The sequence below is a fragment of the Poeciliopsis prolifica genome, unplaced genomic scaffold (assembly GCF_027474105.1).
Source record: "Poeciliopsis prolifica strain line A6 unplaced genomic scaffold, Auburn_PproV2 SCAFFOLD017, whole genome shotgun sequence".
NCBI lineage: Eukaryota > Metazoa > Chordata > Actinopteri > Cyprinodontiformes > Poeciliidae > Poeciliopsis > Poeciliopsis prolifica.
In genome coordinates, this window is record NW_026562392.1 from 2,300,564 (window position 1) to 2,327,432 (window position 26,869).

A 26,869-nucleotide genomic window follows, 5' to 3' on the forward strand; every position below is an offset into this window, starting at 1 on the left:
ACTGCCCCGATTGATTTACCCAACACCAATAGCTGGAAACACACCTAACTTACTTTTTTTTCCTCTTTTTGCAACATCTTAAAAGTTTGCTCAAAATTCACATGACATTGGAAATATAGCTATTGATGTCATTTTATTGCCATTGAAATTTTTTCTTTATATCAAGTCTTCAGATTAACCAAGAGAAGCATGCAAAAACTGTAGCAGTAATGTTTCCCCAGAAACTAAACTGATTTCCCTGTAACAAAATGTACTCCATAGGCAAATATTTCTGTCTCACAAAGGACTCCGACCAAATGTGCTGTCATCTGGACCTCAATATAAAACACCTTCCACCACTGAAACGCTCAGCAACATCAAAAGGAGAAGAGAGTCTTTTCCTAAAAGGTTACAAAACCACATGTTTAAAAGGCAAACAGTTTTCTTATCTATGTTTTTTCAGCCTCATCTTGAGCGAATTTGGTGCACTGAAAACACATATTGTTAATAATATAAATCTTTATGGGAGTCAAGGCAAGTCTTGACCTGTGCCAGCTAAAGGACTGTATTGTTTTGCTGAAAAAAGTAAGAGGAAAGGTAAGTTCCCAGGGGAAACTCAGTGGTTCCTGCACAACACCAGGAACAACTCAGGTCAGAAAGTAAATCAACATTTTGTTTTTTAAATTCAAGTTGATTGACTTTACTATTCTTTATACTCTTCATTTTTAATTTTCCACTTAACTACAACACTCACATTAGTGTGCCTACAGAGGATTTCTATAGAGGAAAGTATAAACACGTATTCAAATGGAGATACAGAATCTAAAATATTTGTTTTGGTTATATAATTTATGGTGAGTACTTTCCTTACTAAAAGATTCTGACCTAATACATCACCTTTTTCCCCTTCACACTCATGCGTTCTGAGACTTCAGTCCCCCTATTAAGACCCCCACCCATCCTACTTTGCCTGACCTGCCAGCATATTGGCCAGATGTGTAAATGTTTCTCCATGTCATTTTTCAAGACGCATTCCAAGAAAGCAGCAAAATGGGGGAAGAGGAATATTTGACTTCACTTCATGGGAGACTAGTTTCATACATTTTGGCAGTGACACAACAGTAAAAAGGTAGCTTAGCTGGCCTGGCTAAAGGAGAATGTTGACAGCATACCAAACAACATGATCCTAATGAGTTGGAAAATCCCTAGCCCTCCAGAGAACATTCCAGATGCTACCGTCATAAGACGTGCTACTGTTTCGTTCAATTTATGCTCTCCTCCTTTTCTTTGAAAAGGGGCGACATTTATTAATTAACCCTTAAGGGATTCTTGGTGAAATGAAGCACTGCGTATTTTCACACTTGACAGCAGGTATTGTAACTTTCACTTTAAAAAAAGTACATCTTTAACCGACTTCTGCAACTCAACGTATCTGGAGAAAATTTGCAGAATCTTTTGCACCCCTGTTTAAGGAATTGGGTCCAGATTACTAGCTGCACTCGGGGTGACTTGTTCTTAGTCCTGCCCTCACACTTTGGTGAAGTCCTGAGAAATAACTGTGAAACGTTTCACAAGACCCAACTCACCATAAGTTATAGTCAGCTACAAATTTCTCAGCTGAATTTGTTTGGCATTAACGATTCAGCTTTATCCATAAACAACTTTACTACTCTACTAATCTGACTCATATCCCTCACATGCATCTCACTCATTTCTTCCTCCGTCTACTTTATTCGAGGTACATAAACAAGATTTTAAAACCGAAGCTCAATTAAAGGAATTTTAGATGCACCTACCTAAAACTAAACATGTGAACATGTCCTTTTTTTATACCGCTTTGTTCTTTATATCTAGTGAGATTACAGGGTTGATCTTTTTAGCTCATAACTGCATAAGAAAAAATCAAGAAAAGTCACATGTGGAAAGTCACATTTGGAGTTGCATATACTTCTCATTGTAAAGTGAGGGATACTTTTTCTTTGGAAGTGTATGCAACACTAAAAGTAAATGTATAGCAAAATGAAGACTTATCTAAAAGTGTGATTTCCAGAGGAAATCACACTTACTCTTACACACACAAACAGAAGGAAAAACATAAAGTAGTCATTGACAAAATTGTAAAAGTTTATACTACACCTCTGCTTTTTGTGGAAAAAACTAATATCATCTCACTTCCCATAGATGTTGCTTACCTGGAGCTTTGAACACCTCATTAAGCAGACTTTCACTGATTGGCACTGGGGATCCATTCACCATACTATGGGTCCAGCTCTGGCAGATTGCTTGAAGCAAAAGTGTCTGAGGCCTTGTGGCCTGTACAGCAAAATGTGGAAGCTCAAAAATACACTCTGAGGTGGGGACTGATGACCTTTTGCTCCTGCAAAAGAAAGGACAGAACAGGCAAGATTACATCGAGGATGATGTTCCAATGTGTTCCAAATGAGCAAATAATCGCTTGGTGGAATTGGTAGAGAAACACAGAAACTCAAGTATATAAATTTTATTGTTCAATAAAATCAGCACCACAATAAAATAAATAAATAAAAATCACTCATCAAAAAAGCCCAAGGAAAATGAACTAGATTCCAACAGTTAGAGCGAAAGAGTACAACGGGTAAGCCAAGCTTTCCTTGTTTACTTGGCAAGTAGGTCACGTTTTCTGACCCTGTTCTCCCCCGTTGTCACAACTTTGACGATGATTTATGTGAAAAGATGAACACTCTAGAAACCTGAGCCTGAAATACATCTCTACACATTTAACATTTCATTCGTCCGCAATGCTGAGAGAGAACTTGTGAGATTCTAGACACATGACAAGATGAGCTGAGAGTTCTGGGGGATGAGGTAACAGAACACTGAGATGGAAACCTCTGAGCCTCTGTCCATCAGAACCTCAACGGACCATGGTCTCATTTATCATCTGACATGGACACAAATTCACTGTACAGGGTTCATTCTGTTTGTTCAATCATTTCCAAATCTCCTAAAGATATTTTTAACTACCTGATTATCACTCACTCAAATCCTCAAACATTCTTCAGTCATTTCTATCAAATACAGAACAAAACAATGGATTTAGCAAACATGAATATTCGCAAACAAGGAATAGTAGTGTACATAGGTCAATAAAGCACTTGTGCCAATCATAGTGACAAAGCTGATTTTTATAGAAATGTATCTCATCAGAATTTACTGAAGAAAAAAATCCTTGGATGCTTCAACTAAATACAGAACATAAAGATTTCTTGCGAGGATTGTTGCATTTTTTCTCTCCATTGTAAAATGTCCAATGCTACACTTAACTTGGAGTGAACTCGGCCTTTCACAATAAATCAATTTATCACGTGATAAATTAAAGGGAGTTAAATAGGTTCAATTTGCATATTATGCTTTTCTTTCTCTCATTCTACAAAATTATTATTATTATTGTTATTATTATTATTATCATACCTTTGCCATTACATTATTCAAAAATGGTCTCAACAATATTATCATTTATCGTGATAACTTCTGGGACAATGCATCGTCCGACAGGGCTGCAGTGGACACTCTTCTGCATATATGGTTTTTGATGAGTCACTGTGTGCGCATGCATAGCCAACAATGCAACGGAAACAAAATATTTTTTTTTTCCAAGAGTCATTTTAGTTAAAATAAAATGTGTGCAATCTTAACAATGGTTGGAAAATGTCAGAAATGTGCTTTGTTTTTCATTCAGTCACACACAGAATATGTCAGAGCTGATCTTTTTCTCAGCTCTGCAATCGTTTAGCTCCTCTGTTTCCCTCCCTCTTTTTCCTCCAAAGCTCTCTTTATCCTTCTCTTTCTTCTACTCCTGGGTGGTTCAGAACTGTGACAAGAGGTGTGAGCTACAACTCTGCAAACTTTAACTTCTGAAGACTGCTGTCTCTACTACGAGGCAAAAAGTGTGAGAATTTGATAAAAAGGGATAAAGAATAAAGGGGGGGGGACAAGAAATTTCAGACATGTCAAATACAGTAACTCTTAGCTCGATAACACTGACATACACAGTGTACCCAAACCATGTCTATTTGATGCATATGGCACTTTGGTAAACTATGCCAGGTCATGTTTTTATACATTAACAGTCCCTACTGTTGACTTATACAACAAGACATAAATCATACGTGTAAAATATAAGTTGTGTACTCAAATTTGTGCAAAGTGTATGTGTGTGAGCGCATTAGAAGACATTGCAGTTCAACAAAAGACAGCAAAGACGACACAGCATCAACAATGCTCCCACATGCAGAGCAAATGTGCTGGCAGAGCCACTTCAATGAGAGGACTGGCAAGGGATGAAAGTTTGTTGGCTTATTTGAGTGTTTATAGCGTTTAAGGGGAGCTGTCATGAGCATGTGGTCCACTAAAATTTTAATTATGCACCTGTTTTATTATAATATACCAAGTTCTTTGTGAACACCATCTTGGATCTTGGAAATAAATTAGAAGCAGAAACCCTCATTAGGGTGTTTTGGGAATGTTGGATGTGAGGACAGCCAGGCACTCATCGTATTTCATTAAGTAGCTGGCACGGTCAGTGTTTCTTGCTGCAGCATGGTAAACAGCTTTTTGGCAGGAAGCTTTTCACTGTTGCCACAGGCTTTGAGCAAAACAAAAGCAATCCAAAGGTCATAATGGATTAGCATCAACAGCAGATAAAGTGGTAAGATTTAGAGATATGAACAGAGATATTTAAATTGTATCAACTTTTTTTTTAATAAGTGTAATTCTTGATTTATACACACTGTGTACAAATCACATAAAAACATGAAGACATCCCCAAATAACAGAGATGAATGCCTGGAAATTCACATAAATCCCATGCCAACACATGTGCTGTCACACAAACTCCAACACACCTTTACATTCAAGTACAAACTACTAATGGCAGCTTAGTGAGCCAAAGCACGGTTGGTAGCAGTAATGATTCCAAAACTGAAAAAGATCCCACTGCTCCAACAATGTGTTACTTGATCAAAAAAAAAAAAAAAAAAAAAAGCTTGCCTCATCTTTGGTTGATTTGGGGAGCAAATTAAGCTCAAGCTTTGGTTCCTGTGACTAAGGATACTGGCAAAACAACAGGAAGCCAACTTCTCATGGGTTCATCACCTGCAGTAGGGGAAGCTGAGGTCATGTGCCAAGTGAGCCAGGTGGAAGGTAGCAACCTGGAGTTGTTGATTTCTGGGGGTAATAATCTGCTTCTATGGCTATGGAATGCCACCTTAGTGCCAAGACAGAAAGTCCATATTTGCCTTGCAGCCCGAAACATTTAACTGGTGTTGGGTTAATTGCAAGCCACCCTGCTGAGGATCCCCAGTGAGAGGGTTGTCTCATTGCAGCTTCAAGTTGTAAAAGGGAAGTTTTTGATTGTTTATTCTTATGCCCCAAACAGCCGTTCAGATTATCTAAACCAGATGAGTATGGTTCACTGAATAAAGATGCAAACTGAACATTCTGTTGTTCTTCTTGGCAATGTCAACTCCCATGTGGGTAATAACTGAGACACCTGGAAGGATGTGATCTGGAGGAATAGCCCTCCTGATCTGAATATAATCTGCACCTAAAGTGTATTCGGTACATTAAGCCAAAGATGGAATATTGTTTTTCTAATGACAGTAGATCACTGGCTCATGTCTTGGACACTTGGATGGAGAGAGAAGCAGAACCATTAGCTGATCATCCGCTTTGGACTCTATTACTGACATTTTTCTCGCAGTTCCTAGAGAGGTTTCTCCGTTTGTCCACACGAAGATCTGAAAAAACACAGCCTACATGCAAAACAGGTAACTGAGATAATTAAGATGATCAAGATGAAAAAGCAAGTCTTTCGGACTTAATTGTCTCTTCTCATGACCACAAAAACGGATCACAACCTTGCAGGTTCTGATCTGCATGGTTCTGATCTGTTTTTCTGCAACAAAGCAGAAAAACAGTGACGCTGAATGGACTTGCAGGGTTGAAGAGGCTTTTAAAATCCAAAAGACTTGAGGTTTTGGGCAATGTGGGGCTAACATGACTTCTCAAATATTTTATGGTGTTGTAGGTGGCCCATTATGACAAGACCTAAGGAATGACATACCAGACAGGTGGTCTGAATATTTAAGATGGGTAACCAGAGAGTGCATTTCAGCTTTAATATTTGCAAGAGTAAAGATTTAGTAAGGAGGTGATGGAAGTCCTTCAAAGCATTTGGTGGTGCTTGCTGCACCAAATGCATCCGTAAAGGTAGACACATCTTCGAAGCAGACTCAAAGCAGACGTCTTCGGGTCACTTCCTCACAAAAGTCAATATTTACTACCATGTACATGTACTTGGTGTCACACAGTAAACTGCTCAGTGGGAATGTGTCACATCAAACACTTTTTTATGCAACGTCACGTTGACAAACTTGAGAGTCGGTGCAACCAGTTTCAAGGACACAAAGCGTGTCTGCCGATGTCTGTGCTGCACTGACGGGTGGCTGTGGCTCCCCTGGTGGAGACGAAATAGGGCTCGGCACTCATCATTCTTGCTAGTATCCATTCAAATTGTGGAAAATGAAGGAATTTCTGACAAGGAATGTAGGTGATAGGTATGCTCGACTATGACAACTCAACAGTCCATGGACAATGAGTGTGGAGTTTGCAAATTACACAGAGAATGTCTACGTATGTGGGAGCCTTAAGAGCAATCCAGCTATTGTATAACCGCAAGAGCTTTAGGAGACTTACTGTCATTTTTGCATTTTACACACGATCTGGTTCTGTTGGTATGTCAAGCTATGACCTTTAGCATGCATTAAAACAATTTACAGCCATATGTGTGGCGGCTGGGAAAATAGTCAGGTCCTTTCAGTCCAACGCCAAAGTTCTTGAATGGAAAAAAGTGGACTGTTCCTTCAAGCAGAAGGGTTTGATTATCTGTTTGTTTTGCTCAGAAGTGTTGGTACGATAGAGTGGGAGACTGATGGGGCCTTGACTGCAGCAATCCAGACAGTACTCAAGTCTGCAACCAAAGAAGCAAAGCTAATTATATAGCATTCTATGTGCATTCCAATTCTCCTGGATGGCTAGGTGGAAATAGAAATCTTGACTAAAAGAACAGAATCCTGGATTAAAGGAGCTGCTTTGAGTTTCCTTTGTCATAGGCCAGAGCTGAAAATATAGCTGCTGCTCCACAATGTTGAAAGAAGTAAGCTGGGTAGTTAAGGCTTCTGATTAGAATGAATCCTGTGCAACGACCACTGGGTGATTCCTGTTAGTTAACAGGAATCACATAGCGTTCCAGAATAAAACCCTAGGAAGTCGTTAAAGTTTCCAAAGTATATATTTATATAATTACCTGTATAATGTTGTGTACCAACAAATTGTTGTCTGACGCGTTACAAAATACAGTTAATAAAGAGGCCTATTTCAAATAAGTTTGCCAAAAAAAGAAAACTTTAATGGTAATATAAGTACTAGGGAACACTAACTCATTAAACAGGGAGTCAAACCACAGAATGTAGGGAAGCCATCAATGAGTTGTCCCAATGATTTAACATTCCTAAGGACATCTCATGGCTCTAGAACATGTGAAACTTTCTCTTTACTTTACCTTATCTGTGTCTATTTGCAAAGTCCACAGATGTGCCAGTGCAATCAATTAAGGGCCGACATATTTGTCTGATAAATACCATAGATAGCAACTGTCATACAACCAGCAATCCCTTATCTGAAATTATTTCAAATCACTCACTATCACAACCTCTTTTAATTAACTACTCCTAAACTAGATTCAATTCCTAAACTAGGTTCACAAAATCCACTAACAATAATTGTTTCTAAATTTTTAGAGCTTATTTGGGAAATCCATGCCAAAATGGAGGGAGAAAATGACTTTCAGCAGCCTACTGCCTTCTAGACAAGAACTGACTGCTCCTGGTAATACCCAGTCATATTGCTGTGAACTGCCCAATTTTATCCTACAACAAATGTGACTTAGTATGTGTTGTAAATTCTTCAAAATAAGAACAAGCAAACACTTTACAGTATATTAAGTGTCTAAAAACAAAACTAAATTAAAAACGAAAGCACAAGTTTATTGCTCTTTAGGTGAAACTTCATCTATTTAATTTCTACAGTTCACCTTGAAATGTTTTCTTCAGTAATCTTATCTTCATTAATGTATTAGTAAAATTAGGCACATAAAAAGCAATGAGATTTTTTTTCTTTTTACCCATGGTAAGCAAAGTAAATGGTGGATTACTTCACATTTTTAAGTATGAAGATTTTACTACTGTAATTAAACTTCTCTTTATTTATTGTTGCCTACACCAACATTTTTACGTATTAACTAGACCACAAAGGTTGAGGTATGCCTTTTAGGCACAGCTTGTTCATTAGTAACTTGTTCATTTAACTAATGAAAGTAGAATATGATGTAAAAAGCACATATTAAAAAGCAAATATTAAGCTTTTTGTTTGATACTGAGCATTTTACTTGCACTACGTATAAAATAGTTGGCTCAATTGCTGACTTAACAGCACTAAAAATATTTTTTTGTGAAACATTTGTAATTGTGTCTGATAAAAGGGCAAAAATAGAAAAAATATATACTTACATACATTTCAGTGTATGCAAGTATACCTTAAAATACCTTCTATCTGACAAGCTAAAAACACAACAACCCTCAATGCTGGACACTTTTTATCTAGGTACTACACTTTAGATCATTTCTTATGCTTGCTCTACTGGGACAATTAAGCAATTATGAGGTTACTGTATCTTAACTGAAATCACCACTGATGTCCAGCATGGCAAAACTATCTGGGTTCAATCTGGAAACAAGTTAAGGGTCCAACACTGCATTTGCAACCACAGCGTAGAGCTTTCAAACTCCTCAAAGTCAATGATCCTCAAATTTTACTTTCCCAATCATACATTAGCAAAAACTCCTCACAAGAAAAACTTGCCTTCTTTTACTCTCACACCGTGCACCCCCCCATCTAGACATCTGGAGCACTCTGTCCCAAAATGCACAGAAGTATACACTCGCTCTCTCACCCTTTCTTGCTCTCTCCCTCTCCAGAGACAGCTTTATTACATAGGGATTACTAAAAGAAATGTTTTAATCAAGTGCCTCAGACAGCTGCAGGCCACAAGGCGAGAAAATGACAATGATGCGGTTCATCAGGCGTTAAAGAAAGATGCATCAGGGGGCCAGTGGATCTAAGTGGTCATTCAACTTTCTGCCTCTGTTCAACAAGTCCAGCTGTGGACAAAAACTAGGATAGGAGGAATTGAAGTTCTCCCACTTTGTGTACATAAAGTTCAGATTTAAAAATATGAATGATTTCTGCATCTCAGATTTCACTTATTCTCCTGTTTTTTGGAAGAAATAGGAGTATTACTGAAGGCAGGTGGAGAGGAAAGGAAAGTGGAATGCACACCACAGGAGATAATAATCCACAGAGAGCTGATAATCCATCCATCCTTCCCTATTTCCCACTGTTATCCTTCTGTCCAGTGTCAGGTCCTCAGATGACTAATTCAGGAATTAATGGGAGTCTTTTGGTAAACTGAAAACATCTCCAGCTGCTCTTATATGTGTCATGGTGCTCTTAATGTACATGACAAAATCTATTTAATGGTCAAGTTAGAATTTAGTAGGTGTTCTTGGATTGGATTAATGCTGCCTCCTGGCATTACAACATAAAATGTACATCTTTGGGACAAATTAAAACCCAAGCTGTTATCCACTGAGACTAAAATATATCACAGAATAAAGTGAAGGAATAGCACTTCTGCTGCACTGTTAACGTTACTTTTCAACTCTTGGTGTGATTGAATGTTCTAAGAAAGGCATATATGGCTTACTATAGCAGGAATGCCAATCACTGAGGACATAAGATTTGCTTTTTCTCAAGCCATTTGCTTAAAATAACACGGCTCAATACATCCATTGATTTCCTTCAGCCATAAAACCAAATAAAACTGTCTAACACCAGACGCAAAAGAGAAAAAACTCCTTTCTGCAGAGAAGGCCAAAGTATTTTATAGACTGTGGAGCAAAAAAAATACTTTGCAGCTCACAACTCTTTACATGAAATGGCTTTGAGTAAAACGTGGAACATTATTACATCATATGCCATATTCCAACTTTTACACACCTGTTACACACAAAAGGCTGCTATAACTACTTTTACTCAAACATTTCATATCATACTGGCAAATTTTGCTTCAAAGTATGTGCTGATTCAACAATTGAGTAGAAAGTAAAAATCCTTGATAATATTCCATAATGTGCTCAAAGCATCTTTTTTTTTATTTATAAAATGCACCATCTACTGCACAGTCTTTACAACCCAAATTATTTATTTAAGAATATTGCCTGCAAATTTGGCTAGTTCACAAATGTCAAAGCCACAATCAGTGTTCTCATGAGTGCATCCTGCTCATGTACTTTTTTCTAAATTTAACTTGGCTCTATTTTCAAGTACACAAAAAACATTTATCATCCAGCTTTTGGCTGTAGTTGGAGACATAGACCAGGAGCAGCTTGCTATGAGTAACTATGAACAGGAGTAATGAGGCATTACAATCACACCAGAAGCCTCGTGCCTCAGATACCTCAAGCAGACTTCATAAATCACAACACAAGCTAATCTAGAGTCTAGACCACTGGACCAGACATAGTAAGGCACTTCTAAACTTCAAATAAAAAAGTGAAGAAATCTTACAGCGAGTGCTAAAAATGGAATTTAACTGGGACAGGGTAATAGACTACAACCAATAATGAGATATCAAGGGAAAACCAACATTCTTTTCTATGCTACCAGTCTAAAACTAAGTCCTCTTTCAGACGCTGTATAACATGCACCTGTAATACCACATGCTTTCATGCTTTAAAAAAATGATCCCCTCAGAAATAGCTGTGCAACTAATAGGGGCTGCTAAAAATGCCACATAAAAGCTGGCGGAGGCTTGAATTATGGCCTGCAACACGACGAACCACACCAAGCTGCTGCTGGTTAGTTGGTTGCTTGGTGGGCCACAGCCAGCCTCCATATGTTGTTGCCGTCAGGTGGCCCTGAATAAGGAATATTATATGGTGTGAGCGCAAGTGTGCATGCGTATGCACTCATGTGTTTGAGTGAGAGTGAGGCTAAGTTTTAGGGAAATCAATGCAGGTGGCACTTCTGAAGCACACTGCCTCCCCTTATTCCATTTTTTTCTCATGAGGGGAACAGGAGTGAAGAAGTAGGTGTGGAATTTATATAGACTAAAAGGTTTTACAGAGTTGGCCACAAGGTCGGGTGTCCATACAAATCGTCACTGTGAATTTATACAAACTTGCACATTATAATAGACAATTTATCAATAAACAATTACTGTCTGTATAATAAACAATATACAGGCTCACAATCATGCTAGCAGATGCATTGACTACATGAGTAATAATTTTCTATATTTGCTAAATTTACCATAGAAGCAACCAACATTTAAATTTTTGACACTCTTGATTTAATCTCTGGGGCTCACTGCAAAGTATTCTTGGGCAGGAGTATTGCCTGCCCAAGGTAAAACAGGATTTGACTGCTTACCAAAATTACTACACGAGTACATCAACAGTTTAAACTAAAGGCCTCAAAAGAACCCAGAACCATATGTAAAGCACTGTCGGTCTTACTTGCCATCTTTATGTTTAGGGTTCACGGTCCAACAATACAAAAGAGACTGGATAAGAATGTCATATAATAAGAAAGTTCAATGGCAAAACCTTTACCGACCAAAAATAACAAAAAAAAAACACAAAGGCCGATCTCAAATTTGCCATAAAACAACTTTGTTTTCCCCAAGACTTTGGGGTGAATTTGGAGTGAGCTGATGAGGCAAAAGTGGAATTTTTTGAAAGTTAGACATCCTGTTGCAGCTGGTGTTTCACTAACATGGGACTTTAGAGAAAGAACACCACACAAACTTAAAAAAAGAAAAAACAACTAGTGGGGTGAAGGCCTGAGCTGCTTTGCTGCTTCAGAACCGAGAGTAAGTCAAATAATTTATGGAACCATGTACACTGTGTGTGTTTATTACACTGTTTATTACAAAGTTTTGATGGGTTTGATCATTGATACGTGTTTCTTTCACATATTCTGCTTATGTTGCATTGTTGAAGCAGGTCTATGATAGCGTCTTCACTCCAAAAGAGGCATAAAAAAACATAAAATGTTTGGATCCATCTTGCCTTTCAGGGCTGGTGTTGTAATGGTGTGCTGTAAATTTTCTTGGCACAAGATCTTGAGCCAGATTTGTTATTTCCAGGAGGATAATGCCAAGTCACAAAGTTCGAATCATTTCAAACTGGTCTCTGGAAAATGACACTGAGTTTACTGAACTCTCATGATCCCTCGAGTCACCATACTTTTCATCCATCAGAGTAGAGTGCCTTCACAATGTGGTGGAAAGGGAGATTAGCATCATAAATGTATAGCTGACAAAATCATGTCATCATGGACCAAAGTCCATGAGGCATGTTGCTCTAGTATATCACTGAACTCTGTCAAACCTGCCTATCACCTTTCTTACAGGAGCAAACTGGGAAACTATGTTTATGAGATTTTGACTTTAGTGACAGATAATACAAGAGGTAGGATGTCAGGATGTCTGGCAAGCAGCTTCCTTTTTAAGACAGGTGGGGGTCAAATACGAGTCACATTGACTGAAATGACAGAGGCTAAGTCTCTGAGTCAAGACTATTTAACGTAACACATCAAACTACCCCTTTTATTACCTGAAGGGAAAATACTAAAAAAGAAAAAAAACTGAACAAATTGTCAATAGCAACCATCTTTCAATATTTCTCCAAAATATTAAACATCAAGGACAAATTAACTGGCAAAATGTTGAGAGAAATGTCAAATTCACAAACAATGGTTTGGATAAGTAAACAGTACACTTCATAAAGTTCACCACCATACTCTGTGAGTCTTAGCATCTGACCCACTAAAAGTATATTTATAAAATAATCTTCTTTCATTAAAACTAATGTTGCTATTGTTCTTTTTTTTTCCCTAAAAAAAAAAGGTAACAGGTAATTGTTGCATAAAGCTTCTGAATTAACTACTTAAGGAAGGCTGTGAATCTGAGGAAGAGAAAGGAGATCTGAGCAAAGAGCTGACGGACTGCACATAGATATTCACAATAGCAGAGAGAACAGACATTCAGGTCCTGTCAAAGCACCAGCTCAAACCTGGTTAGCTTCCCAGGCATTATTTGTCTGGAGAAGAAGTCAAGAAAGTCAAAACCATCTGCAGGTCTTCACGTGTTTAAATTTGAACTAATGGGAGAAATAGATTCCCAAGATGGTGCTCTGGCACAAGCTTCCTGCCTTAACAGGCACTCTGACTGCAAGGTGTGAGAGAGAGGGCACAGGGTGAGCTTGTGTAGGATTTGTCCCAAGTACAGTAGGTTACTGAGATTGGTGACAGAGTGAATAATGGCAACAGTCTTTTTTTGGTTTTCTTGGCTCCACGCAGATAAAAAAAAAGAAAAACTTACAAATCTGCTTAACTTGCACCAGGAAGATATAGCAAACAAACAACCTAAACAGTTTCTCTTAAGCAATACCAACTCAAGCCCATTAAATTGAGATCATCATACAAGAAGGTAATGGTGCAAGGAAATACAAGCTAAAAACTGGTTTATTCAATTTTAAGAGTCAATGTTAATTTTATACTCATCTTTGTATTGTCCTCTTTATTCACATATGCAAAATAAAATGATACATTTGACTTTTTTTACTTTTTTTTAATTGACCGCACTCAAAATTACCTTTTGCTGAGGCTGGTAGCGCTTTTTGAATTCAAAGTAACGTTAAAAGTGTGGCTCATCTACTGTACTTTCACAGATATTTCTACCAAACAAAAGTTTTCACACTCACCAAGAAGCAGGCAACTGTATGAGCTTTCCGTAGATTGCTGTGCTGAAAGAAGGGATGATGGAGATGAGAGGCAGGAAGCTTCCCATGCGGTCCTGACACGTTAAGCCTGCCTGGAACCCAAAAACCTGCAATGAGACAGAGGAGGTTGAAGAGGAGATGGACTGAGATGGAAAACATCCTGCTGTTTTCTGTCAGATCTGAACTAATTTGGTCCAGACCTCAACCAAATTAGTTCAGGTCTGCTTAGTTTTATAATTATCCTGTTGGATAATTACTGTATCCAAAAGGTCATCCATAACAGAAGATATGTTCAGAATATTTGTATAGTTTTTCTATCTCATGAATTTAAAAATTCAGAAAAGGTTCCGAAGAATCGTTATCCTGTTATTAACATACCATGATTTAAAAATATCAATTTCAGGCTAAGCCTTGACATCATGGCCTCCTTCTGTGCACTTCAGCTACAATATCCCCATATATTAGATTACATGCATATTTAGAGAAAACTCCCACAAAAAATTAATCCCAGAGTAATAACATCTTCCAAAATAAAACTGTGCAGTTTTACAATATTTGTTTTAATATCCCATTTAGTTGTTTGAATGGAAATACGTAACAGCACTATTAAGCATGTTATGTACATGTATCTTACCTTCTTGATCTGAAACAAAACACCACTCTTAGAGCAGGACATACAGTCATGTAGTTGCTACAGTGGCGGCAACATCAGCCACATAAATTGCATGAAAGACACAGAACTTAAGATTTTTTTGTCACAAGATCACTATGCAACTTCGCAGTTTATCAGAAAATAGAATGTCAGTTTTCTTTTACAGCCTTGTTAACTTGGAAACGTGAGAAATGAGATAGAGGCTACCGTCAAAACAAACACTATGACACTGACAAAAAGTGCCATGGTAATAAAACAGATTAAGGTGAATTGCAGCCAGAGTGACCTCCACCCTGTCATGATCCCACTGCCAAAATCCAGAGGCAGTTAGAACACTGAGAGATACAGATGCTGATTGGTCACAAAAATCCTTAGCCACTGACCAGTTGACTGTTAACCCTCCAGTGACCCTTTGATAAGAACAAGCAGTAAGACATCCAGTAAACATCCTGCTTTTAAAAATACTCTTAGACAAAACCCTGGAAGACTGGTCCAACACAAATTAGTTAAGGTCTGGTTAGTTTTATAAAAAGATGAACTGGCCATTAAACTGACTTGTCTATGTGTATTACTTTGTTTTATATTAACTTAACATAAAAGGTGTATGCCTACTGTTATGCTTCATTTGTATGAAGCTTCATGAAAGAAGGCACCACACAGTACTCCAATGTTGCACATAAAGGTCAATGTAGTAACATTGTTCTTTTAAAACAAAAATAAATTTACAACAGAGAGTTAGAATATCAAACAAAAATAAAAAAAAAGAGAATTACATCATCCATTGAAATCTGAATTGCACATCTCTGAATACAATAACTATTTGATCCTTTAACAGAACATGGTGAAAAATCCTTCATTTGAAACCACAGAATCAAGATACTTTCTGTAGTTTTTCAGCTGGTTTGCACATACTATTTTATTAAACCACTGAAATCCTTCTAGTTTGTTAACAACTAAGAACATTTTTTCGGAAGACTGAGCAGTGGAGACCGGTTAGGTCATGTTAACTGGGTGTGCTTTATCTGCCTTGTGAGGTAAGAACAAAAACTTCTGCAATTAATAGACTGAACGATGAGTGTAACATGAGTACATAATTGATCTAAGGGAGCCACACTTCAACAAAGAGCAGGATTGGATAAAAATCCCTCCTCAGAGTTTGGCAGACCTGTTGACAAACTACAGAAATATCTTCGGGCTCTGCTTATCAATAAAAGCTTCTGCAGCAATTTCTAAGCTATGTTTTTCTAAAACATCATATTTTAGTTCATCACATACAAATGGTGTAATGCATTTTCTGGATTTTTGGCTGATATTTTCTCTCCCCACAATAAAGGAACAACATTTATAAAAAACAGCAGGGGATGAAATATTTATTTTTATGAAATAAATATTATTTTAAAATATGTTCTGTGTATTTAATGTAAATTATATTTTAAAGCAAAAATAACTCCCTATAATCTTTTCGTTGAAGAGCTATGAGTAAAACTCGCCACTCTTCTCCTGCTCACCTTGAGGTAGAGATGTGAGTAGCAGTGGTGGAGCAGGTTGTCTGGGGGCTGGCTAAGGCTACTGACAGTACTAACCAGCTCTGGACCATACATTGGAACAGAGTGGTCAAAATTCACCCTTTCAACCTGAAACCGCACGGATGGCAGGGGGTGCAGTGGCTGAAACACTGGCCCACAGACTGGTCTTGGTGCAGCCTGAAGAGGGGGAAAAAAGTAAAAGAATTAAACAAAGACTACAAAATCCTCGTATTTCTATTCAAGGATTATTCACATTAATACGCTTCAGAGTTGACAATAATACTCAAATGTTTCTACTTTACATTCAGTCTGATAAAGCAGTGACAGTTTAACTCCTTCAATCTGATTTCTAACCAGTAGTTTGACAAAAAGGGAACATGAACTTGGATTTAAATGTAAATAAAGTGCAGTCTATAAATTCAATACAAGCATGAAAGATGTTGGAGACTTCAGTGATGCTTAACACTTTTAAGTCATCTTTCCTCAGGATATGACAATTTATCACCATTTAAGCCCCAAAATGATTCATATCCCTGGAAGCTTTCCACACAAGTTTACCTTAGACTAATCTTTTAATTTTATTAACATATTTCTAAATGGGAGGTGTACTGAAAGTGAAGTCTGATGAAGTCAAAGTCGAAACTGGGAACTTTGAAGAGAGCTAAAGATCAGAATGATGGCAAGACCATCACCAATGGTCATCAGTTATAAGAATAAAGTTTTGCTCAACTAAAATTAATCAAAAATAACTTCACTTTACAAATGGTTTATTTTGTATTAATTTTTTTTAAAACAGCAAACCTAAAAAAGAAAAAACCCTTTTGTGTGATGTGCTCACCATCACAGAAATACAAACTACACGTTGAGTAACTTGTCAGATCATAAACTTGCAACTAGTCGATTAAATCCAGGTAAGAAAATTATAATTTGAATCTTATTAAAGTTTAGAATGAAAACACGACTTCCATTCCAAACCACACAGCTTACATTATTGACAATTATAACATTAAAATGATGCTGGATGTTTTGGGGTTTATAAAATATGACTGGTTTTCACAGTTGTCAAGTCTTTGCCATGCTTTGTAAGCTATCTTTGACTGGTTTCTGATTCAAAATATATTGCAAAATATAAAGTCAATTGCTAAATGTAAACATTTAGCAATTGACTTTTATATTAGGAGTTTAAAATACACATAACTTAATATTTATTAACCCCATTTGGATCAAAAGCAGTGGCAGTCTTTGTTGGATGAAGCCAAAAGTCTCACTTGGCATCTGCTAGAGATTTTCACCATGTGATCCTTCATGGCACTAAAAGACGCTTTTAAATACATTAAAGAAACATGCAGCAAGAATGAAGACAGACGGCTGCTCAGTGGAGCAAAATAAGACGTTGAAGAGCTACCTTATATCCCAAGATGACAGGAATTAGTGTGTGAAGAAGGTTGAACTCTGCCATGGAGACGGTAACAGAGACTTGGAGAAGTGTGACAGAAGTGAGTCTGGTCGGGATGAACTCCTCTAGACGAGAGATCTCCTCTGGACAAGCTGGACCATGGCACACCTCAATAGCTTCTGCAGAGGTATTCACACACAAGTTTACCTTAGATCATTTACTTTTAGATATTGTAGAGATAGTGATGTTAAATTACAAGTGTCAAAGTACAATTTTAGAATGAATGTTGCCATGAGTATTCAGTGGTTTAATAAAGCTGGGAATCCGGTAAGGATTTCATTTGGATCTTACGTTTACTTACTGTTTGGCAAGTAAATCAGTTTCAGTGATTTTGTGTCATCCCACTGTGCCTGCTACATGAACTACATAATCAGGTTTCCAGGAAAAAAAAGTAACCATCAAATAAATCACAACTGATTTATTTGAAGCCTTTGGCACTAGCTTTAGAGAGCTTTTCAGTAGCTATGTTCATAAAGAGCTTTATAAAATCAATAATTATAACCCCACAGAAAAGGCGGCAATAAAGTTAAACCTGCCCACCTTTAATGAGGAATACCATGTCTTATGCCTGAGGTAGCCTTCTGTTGTGGTCTTGGCTCTTGTTCCGGGACACTGGCTTCTTTTAGTTCTGTTAGGGTTCTGATGGGCTTGGCTCCCACCTCCATGGTGGTCTCAGAACCTAATCTAATAGTTGTGTTGGTCTCTGGCCAACCTGGAGTATGATTCAGTTTAGACTAGCACTGCTCTGTCTAAAACGAATCGAGTGGCAGGGTTCAACTAGATATCCTCAGTGCACAGTGGTAATGGACACAAGAAAGTGGTAATGAAGAGAAATAGTTTTTAACCATTCAGAACAGTAATACACTTGAGAAAGGATAACTGTGCATGTAAAGATACACACAATTGTGCATAGTTTTAAAAAATCCATGACTCACGTAAAATCTGTACTAAATAATACCCCAATTATATGGAAAGGACAACTGGGCAGCATTTGTTCTTTTCCCAGAGATTATTCTACTTGTAAAACTTAAAGGCATACAAAACATGCAGGATTTAAAAGTGAGGAACTGAAATTGAACCATTTCTTTTTTTTCATTATCATTATTATTCCTAGTTCAAAAGTTGTAAATCTAAAAACAAGAGGTAAAGCATTCTGTTAATAATGCACAAAAGAAACATTATTTTTCTTTTGTGCATAATATTGTAAACTTATTGGAGTCAGCCAAAATTCAGTTTGCCGGCTGACCAAAAGGTCAGAAACTTAAAACATATTTTTCGGATCTGAGAATGACCCACAAAAAGCTCTAATTAGGTCATTCTGGATAAGTGAAGACGACTCAATGGGAGCCACTTTCAGAATCTGCAGTGTTTATAAAACAAAGCACAGAGCCGTAAAGAACCTATTTCAAAGAAAACTGACATAGCTGAACTTAAGGTTGCTGTGATTGAACTTTTTAAGTTTCCAAACTCTCTTTGTCACACAACCTGCTGGATTTAGAAATGCTTTCATGATTTTGAAATTCTCAAAGATTGAAATGTATGTTATTTTAAAAACTAGCCACAATAAACATAGTAAAAGCTCATTTAAAATGCCAAAATTTGTAACTATTTTGCCTTCATCTTACAGCGACTTCTCTTTCACACCTGCATGACATTGCCTTGTGCTATAGATAATTAATGACTGCTCACAGCAAATAGGCTAGAAATAATATTTTCAATGCAGTTATTATTACTTCTTATAATTCATAGAGTAAAACTGCAGTCTGATCAAATTAACATCAACAGGTCAAAGATTTGCAAAGACCACAAATCTGAAATTGAGTACAAAATCAGCATGAGTACATCTTCACCAAATAGTATAATTGAGACTGTAAGACAATACACGTGCTGTGGGATATTTTTTGTAACTGCCTTTGATACCCAGCTGTATAAATTAATTGTACAACAATTCCATCTGGAAATCTTTTCATGCCTGACCTTGCAGTAGAGACAGGACAATATATATGCATGAAAAGTATTAATACTGACGAAAGGACAACTCTTCTGATTGAATCATTATCTGTCATATTTTGTTTCCAAAGGTGAAGTCGTTTAAACCAGAGTGAAACTTGTTTCCAAGTCTTTCACAATGTTAGTGCTCCAACTATTAAACACAGAAGCACACTGCTCTCTCTTTCACAACCACCCAGGGAATGCTCATACCTCTACAAGTATCTAGGAATGATCACTAAGAGAATGTGTTTGGCTTCAAACTTCCTCAAAAGGCTTTAAAAGTTGCTACTTTTATGCACAGCTGTGTGCTGAGGAACAGATTGTGTAAGTAGATAGCAATGTGATGAAGACATTAGAAAGTATAACTGTTACACCTTATGGTGAAAGTAAAATACAGGATCTGGAGAGTAAAACAGGAGTGTGTGAGGCTTGGTCACATGTTCAAGCGTGAACTCTGACCTTGCTGTGGTTTGCAATATGGCTCATATTCGTGATCCATGGCACAGGTGATCATCTTGAGGATACGGTGGACTGCACTGCTGTGCAGCCGGATGTCAAGAGGTCCGACCACCAGCCTCTTCATGGAGGTCTCTTGAACTGCAGGTACCAACTCCTCTGGATGTAGCCCAGAAAAGTCCTGCGAACCTACAAATAAACATAATGGAATAGCTTCAAATTCTCATGGTACCTTCTTGCAGCCCCAAATATCAACTTTTTTTGTGGACAGAATAAAATATTTGTTTTCATTTTAATATTTGCAGTATTATATTCTCTTCAATTTCCTGGAATAACACTACAAAGATAGCTGTGGTGTAACTCAGCAGCAGGGAGCAGAACACAAAACCATGAACAACTGAAGTGATGAATATTCCAAATGTCGTGTTCTCTCACACAGCTGTCCCTTCATTCATCTCAGGCCCATGTACCAGAAGTCCACTTAAAAGACTAAGCTCCCCGGCAATAAAAAAAAAAAAAAAAAAAAAAAAACAGAAAAAAAACAACAAAAAAACAGAGAAATTAAAAATAAAAGACAGGGGTGGAAGAATGGCAGCGAGGGAGGAAGAGGACAAAGGGTCAAAACTTGCTTTATTCCCATTACATTCCAGCAATACGCTGAGCTCAGAGTTAAACATTGCGACCTTTAAGTTTTTTTGTGGAATTGGCTTGAGAGGGAAGGTTGTAACTCTCAGATTTTTGAAACTTATAAAAGGCGACAGGCATTGCCACTTTCCCTCCCCCCACCCAGTAAGATAGGGCTGCAGTGGATTACGCCTAATATTAACCAGATGGCCATAGGTAGAATGGTTGATGTAATGATGAGGAGGCTGAAATTAGCACTGATTTAGATATCTGAAAGTGTCCACGTTCCTCAAGATTAAATAAATAAATTTAATCTGAAGTAATTATTCTAAGATGTATCTAACTGACCTGAGTGGCTAAGTATTTTGTTTGTCACTTTGCACTCAAGTGAGAATGCAGAGTCGTGGCACTTCTTCTGTTGTCAGAAACATCTTTGATAGCTCTTTCTGATTGCAAATAATTTTTGTAATTAGATAATTATCTATAGTTGGTGGAATCTGGAGAGAAATGGTCACAAAAACAGAAAATAAAAGTGAGAAATCAAGAAGGCAACTAAAACAAAAACATTCGCACATTTAGTCTGCTAAGACATTTATTCTTTAATTTATCCCTCCCACAGTCTTAGCGCAACACTCAGGAAGAGTGCAGAAAATGTCAATGTGGGACAGAGGGGAAGCAGGCAGGTTGTCCTGTCAGACTGTCAGATTCCAACACTACACAGAGAAAAAAAAAAAAAAAAACTTGTAAAAGCACACGCGAGGTCACACTGACGGTGCACAGTGTAAAATCTTTGTGAGATCTAAATGACCCCCGTCTGGTAAGACTCCAAGATGGTTAATTAAAGGAATACATGAAATGGTTAATTCCATTTAGAGTCATTATCACCTTAAACAAAGGCAACAATATTGTTCTGGACTATTGCCAATAAATAAGATAAATGACAACAAGGTGGTGTAGAATTAATTTCTTTAACAGAAGAGCACAAAATGAACCTTTCCCACCAGAACTAAAAGAAAGCAAATGAGCAAAGAGGTCCAAGAATAACATTTCCAATTTAAGAACAGTTTATCTGTTAATGGGATCTTCAGATCTCTTGGATTTGGATAAACAATCTCAAGTGCTGCTGCTGCTGCTAAGGAATGAGGAACCTTGCCCATCTTAAGACTTCTGCCAGGAAGAGTGACACCTAATTAGGCAAGTGGGGCCAATTCACTTTCTCAACAGCTTACAGGTAAAGAGAAAGAGGGGGAAACATTGTTTCAACAAGCAATAAGGAGAGAGAAACTCAAATATGTGTCAGCGTAGACTAAACACTTCTGACAGTTGCCCCGCAGGTAAGTTTGGGGTGAGAGTGAGGACAGGGAGGGTCAAGGACCAGGTGGCTGTGAATGAAACAAGGAGAGCTCTTTCTTTAAGTCTTGAGTGGGCCAAATTGACAGGGAGAAGAAAAGAGAAAAGGAATGAGATAGAAAGAAAGGGGGAAAGAGGGAGGAGCGAGAGAGAAAGAAAGAGGTGACAAGGTAACCAAACAAACTCTGTGAGGAAGAAGAAATGAAACAATACCTTTGGAGCTGCTGTTCTCCATTGTGTAGAGATAATCCATATAGAAAGCCCCAAAGCGCTGCATCCCTGCTATCTCAGTGTAGCTCTCCTATCAGACAAAAGCAGAGTTCGGTAAACATGGCAACAAGGCAGCAAACGCACTGATAGCCTTTAAGAGTGGCAATGACTGGGGTCAAGGGAGATAAGGTAGTGAGGGTCATATCACAGATAAAAAGCTATTGAGTGGCAGAACTACTTAGTTGGACATTTGCTTTTTGTTTGTTGTTGGGTTTTTTAATATCCCACTAAAAACACAGAACCTTACAGTTAAGATTTAAAAGAAAAAACAATAAGAGCAAGTAAATTGTCTAAATGTTTCACAACTGAAAAAACTGCAAACTTTGAATGACCACTAAGAGATCAGTTTAGTGTAAAAAATGTCTAAGATATTTATAACTTACAGCAAACAAGAAATAGATTAATTTAAAAAAAAATTTATTTTTGTTTTTCTTAGGCAGGTGTCACAGTCTGCAGTTTAACAGACAATAAAGAAGAGTGTGGGGAAAAACATCACTCTGAAACACAAATGTGTCTACACAGTGAAACATTAAAAATAAATGATAAAGTAAAGCTCAATAGGCAATTTGAGTTTGAATTCATTCAGAAAAGATTGGCAATGCTGGGTAACAGCCTTTTTAAATGTACTTATTTAAATAGTTTACAAGAAATAAAAAAAACTTAGTAAGAAAAAGCTGCTTCTTAACATTTCTAGATTTTTAAACTCCAGTTTGAAAGTTTGTTTGTCTAAAAGCCTACTGTTATAACTCATTAGTTGGAAGGTCAGGAGGCAAGTTTTCCTTCCACATGAATCACTGAAAGGATTAAACTAACTCTCAGTGCTTTCCTTTACCCACCTTTACCCCAAATTTCTTTAAACAGCTTTTTTCAGGAGAACCTTATCAGAGAGACAGGTTAATGATTAATATTTATTAGGGGATTTCTAATGGATGTGGCATGCTTTTGGATCAAAGTCAGCCTGGTTTCAAAATCTCTGATGATGATTTAACACCAGAACCTTTGAGTTAGTCCTAAATGTCCATTTATAAACAGAGAGGGAACGGATGGGAGGATGGACGTACATCCAAACACTGGCTTTATTGAGGGTCATGAACATTTCAAAGAAGAGTCAACACTTATGCTTGCAGGGGTGGTCAAGGGGGTGGTGGATTAGCAGTAACAATGGCGTTAACACTAATACTTGAGTAACTGGACCATTAAAGCCAGCTGGGTGAGAGTGGTAAAATAATAAATTGAAGTTTATTATAAGATTCAGAGTAAAAACAATGAATAAATTAAACTAGAACTATGTTTTAAATAGGACATAATCAATTATAAAGCTTAACATAGCATCATGTCAACATTTCAAATAACTAGATCACTGTCAAAATCAAATAACAAAATGCATTGTTATCTGGATATCTACATTCTATTTACCTTGTGATTAGCAGAGTCTAGGATGAACTCGGCTTTTACTCCATTATTCTCTGGACTGCGGTAGTCAAACAGAGAGTTGGTAAGATATGTCATCCCTTTACTTTTTAGGTTTTCCCCACAGCTGAAGAACACTGCATCCTTTATGGAGAGGAAGTAAACATCAAATAAGCTTTTGTGAAAAAAATCTATTTAAAATCATTTTTATTGATTGTAAAATGAAGCAAATTTATAACACAATAAACAATAACAAATGTTTACACCTAAATGAAGTGTTTGAATGTATACAACAATTAATACAATAAGTACATAAAATAAAAGTAAAAATTATTTATATGTAAGTCAATACAAGGGATCATTTTGTTCTAATAATAAAACTTCTAAATGATGTTAAACATGCATCAATATCCTTTGAAAATAGAGAATAATTTGGTTATATTTTTGGCTTCAATTGTTCTTAAAGATTTCTTCATAAAAAGATCTGTCAGGCTCTTTTTACCTCTTCACGCCTGTTCAAATTTTCTTCAAAGTCTCGAACTCCCATGATGCCTTTCAGGCACAGTGCCCGACAGCCGACAAAGCCAATCTGACAGTTGAAGAAGGGTTCCCCCATCATGAGTACCTGAAAATATAACCAGAAAAGAAATCTCCATCAACTGTTAAAGTCCAGTTAGCCAATCAGCTGTCCAACCATTGTTTCCACAGCCATTTTTAAAAGCCCAATTTAAATATACAACTTGCAAAATTGGAGGCCAGTAATTGATTGTCTTTGCTACAGAAAATCAAATAGCAGTCAAGGCCTTGAAGGAATTCCAGACCTGGACATGGACATGGACACGGACATGGACACATCACAGATCAAACAACCGGAGGCTTCCAGAGTTTTCTGAAATGCTCTCTATTTAAACATTAATAGTAAGTAATAAAGGAATATTGATAGAATGACTTGTAGTTTAGTTCCAGATAACACAGTTATCTGGAACCAAAAAAAAATCATCTTACCAACCACATTATAAATGAGTAATATTATATCAGAGAGGTGGTATGCTTTCATTAGCCTGGCCAACTAGCACTTGAGCAAGTTTCTCTATTTGCAAAGTTTCATAGAAGAAGCAATAAGCATATTTATTACATATTTAAAGACTAAGTAAATTTAAGTGCCATTTATGTACTCGTTTAGATAAGAATGGTAAAATATGTGTTTTAGGTGAATTTTTGACATTTTTTAAAACCTCATTCAAAATGTGTTCTGACAAAGGCTGTTCAGTAATACACTCCACTCCCACTCAGAAGGAAAGCAAATACTACTGGTAAATGAAGACATAACAGCTTTAGCATCAAACTAACTTTGTGTAAAACAAGTCAGCTATGACCTTAACACTGCACATGGTGCAGTTCAAAAATTTCGCTGGTCACAGTGTACAAGATCGATATTCTAAAAATCTTGGTAGTAACCTGAGTCATACCGTGTGATGGGAGACGCAAGACTGATTTCTTAAAATGGCAAAACTACCTCAGTCAGATCAGACAGTGATATGAGCTCAGCAATTAGTGAGAAGCCAACTGGAGGTGTTAACAGCCTTATTATTAGAGTAGGGCATTAAAACAGGATGGAATGGAAATGGGCAATCATCTTCAACTTGTTCTCCTAAGACAACATTTGATATTTGTCGAACCATTTTTGGAATCGAGAATGGCAAATCAACTTGCCTGTAACAAAAAACACAGACCACCAACTTAACCTCACAACCAATTATCTCATCACCCAAGATTTTGTCCACAAAGGTAAATTATAGAATAGTTTGAACCAGATTTAAAAAAAGAAGAGGTTGTTTAGATTTTGTATTTTCATTACAGATATACAAGCAGTATAATTTTAGGAAACATTTTTTAAATTACTTAAACACTTAACTTTGAAAAAATATTTTATGTTTAGGTGCACAGAAACATTTTGGTTTTTTAAGACATTAAATATATGAAATCTGGAATTTTGCCTTTGAACTATTGATTCTGTATTCCTTTGGTGGATGTCGTTTTCAGCCACCTGGCAAACATCTAAGATATAATAATGTCTTGGCTTATTGCTCTCATCATCAAATCGCGCAGGTTTCACTTCAGGTACCCAGTTACCTTTCAGCATTTTTTTCATATTCTGTCCAAGACTACTCATACTCACCTCTTTTTTCAACTGAACTATAAATGACAAAAACTGAAAATATCTGAATTTTCATATCTGGAAGAAACAGTAAAGCTAAAACTTCCCTCCAAATCTGTCCAGATAAATCAGACTAAAAAGCAGGTTGTGGTGGGAACATTGGAAATTATCAAACTTGGGTACAAGTCAGACAATAATTAGTGCACTACAGGCTGCAAATAAGTGACATGGAAAACCATCAAACATTTAAAAATAAAGACTTTAGAGTTGTCAAAAAAAGCTTAACAGATTATTACTAATATTAAAATAATAATTACAATTATGGATGCACAATGTATTGGCATCAACATCAGTATTAACTGCTGTCATTTTTCCCCCCACTGATATACAGAACAACTTTTCTTTTACACAATAACTCAAAATGCAAACAGCAGAGCAGCATATACAAAACTTCACACATCACCTTTACGATTCACCAGAAACAGGTTAAATCTGCCACATACATCACTATCAGAACAAAAGATTGTTGCCAGCCTGGCATTAGAATAGTGTATTCCTAATAGAACCTTGGATTCAATCAGCTTGTGGGAGGCACAAATGGAAGATGCATGAACCAGAGACATAGCAGCATCCCACTGCCTATCAATCAGATGAATGTTGAAGCTTCCCTCCTAAACTTTCCTAACAGCACAGAGTGAGGATGAGGGGAGCAGTCATATAATTCTATATAGTCATATAATCAATATAATCCGACTGACATGGATCCTTTAATGACAGAATCCATAGAGTAACATGTTCACAGTTGTTTCAGGGGGGACGACTAAAAAAATGAGGAAACAATTTTCTGACTTAGTCCAGAACTGAAAAAAAATAAAAAAGCTGCTGATTTGGGAGGCTGTCGGGAGCTCTTCAAATGAGGAGAATATGCCATCTGTGTACATCATTATCAGATTTAATATTGTTGTGCCACATCTGAAATACTGGATCAGTTCTGGATGGTTCAAAGACACAGTTTCTGTATCTAAATCACATCGGTCCAATAGGTTAAACTGG

The 26,869-nt window shown here is 37.1% G+C and overlaps 1 protein-coding gene across 3 annotated transcripts in view; it reads right to left on the minus strand.

The window, feature by feature from the left end:
• LOC129367556 (intermembrane lipid transfer protein VPS13B-like) overlaps window positions 1-26,869 on the minus strand; it is a 291,895-nt gene that overhangs the window by 234,247 nt on the left and 30,779 nt on the right. For all 3 annotated transcript variants that reach the window (XM_055042090.1, XM_055042091.1, XM_055042092.1), the window contains exons 10-17: window positions 24,161-24,283; window positions 23,665-23,802; window positions 22,192-22,279; window positions 20,008-20,193; window positions 17,506-17,675; window positions 16,083-16,277; window positions 13,905-14,029; window positions 2,172-2,356 (exon numbers count right to left, since the gene is read on the minus strand). In XM_055042090.1, the coding sequence (XP_054898065.1) occupies window positions 2,172-2,356; window positions 13,905-14,029; window positions 16,083-16,277; window positions 17,506-17,675; window positions 20,008-20,193; window positions 22,192-22,279; window positions 23,665-23,802; window positions 24,161-24,283 (1,210 nt within the window). The remainder of the gene's footprint in view (window positions 1-2,171; window positions 2,357-13,904; window positions 14,030-16,082; window positions 16,278-17,505; window positions 17,676-20,007; window positions 20,194-22,191; window positions 22,280-23,664; window positions 23,803-24,160; window positions 24,284-26,869) is intronic.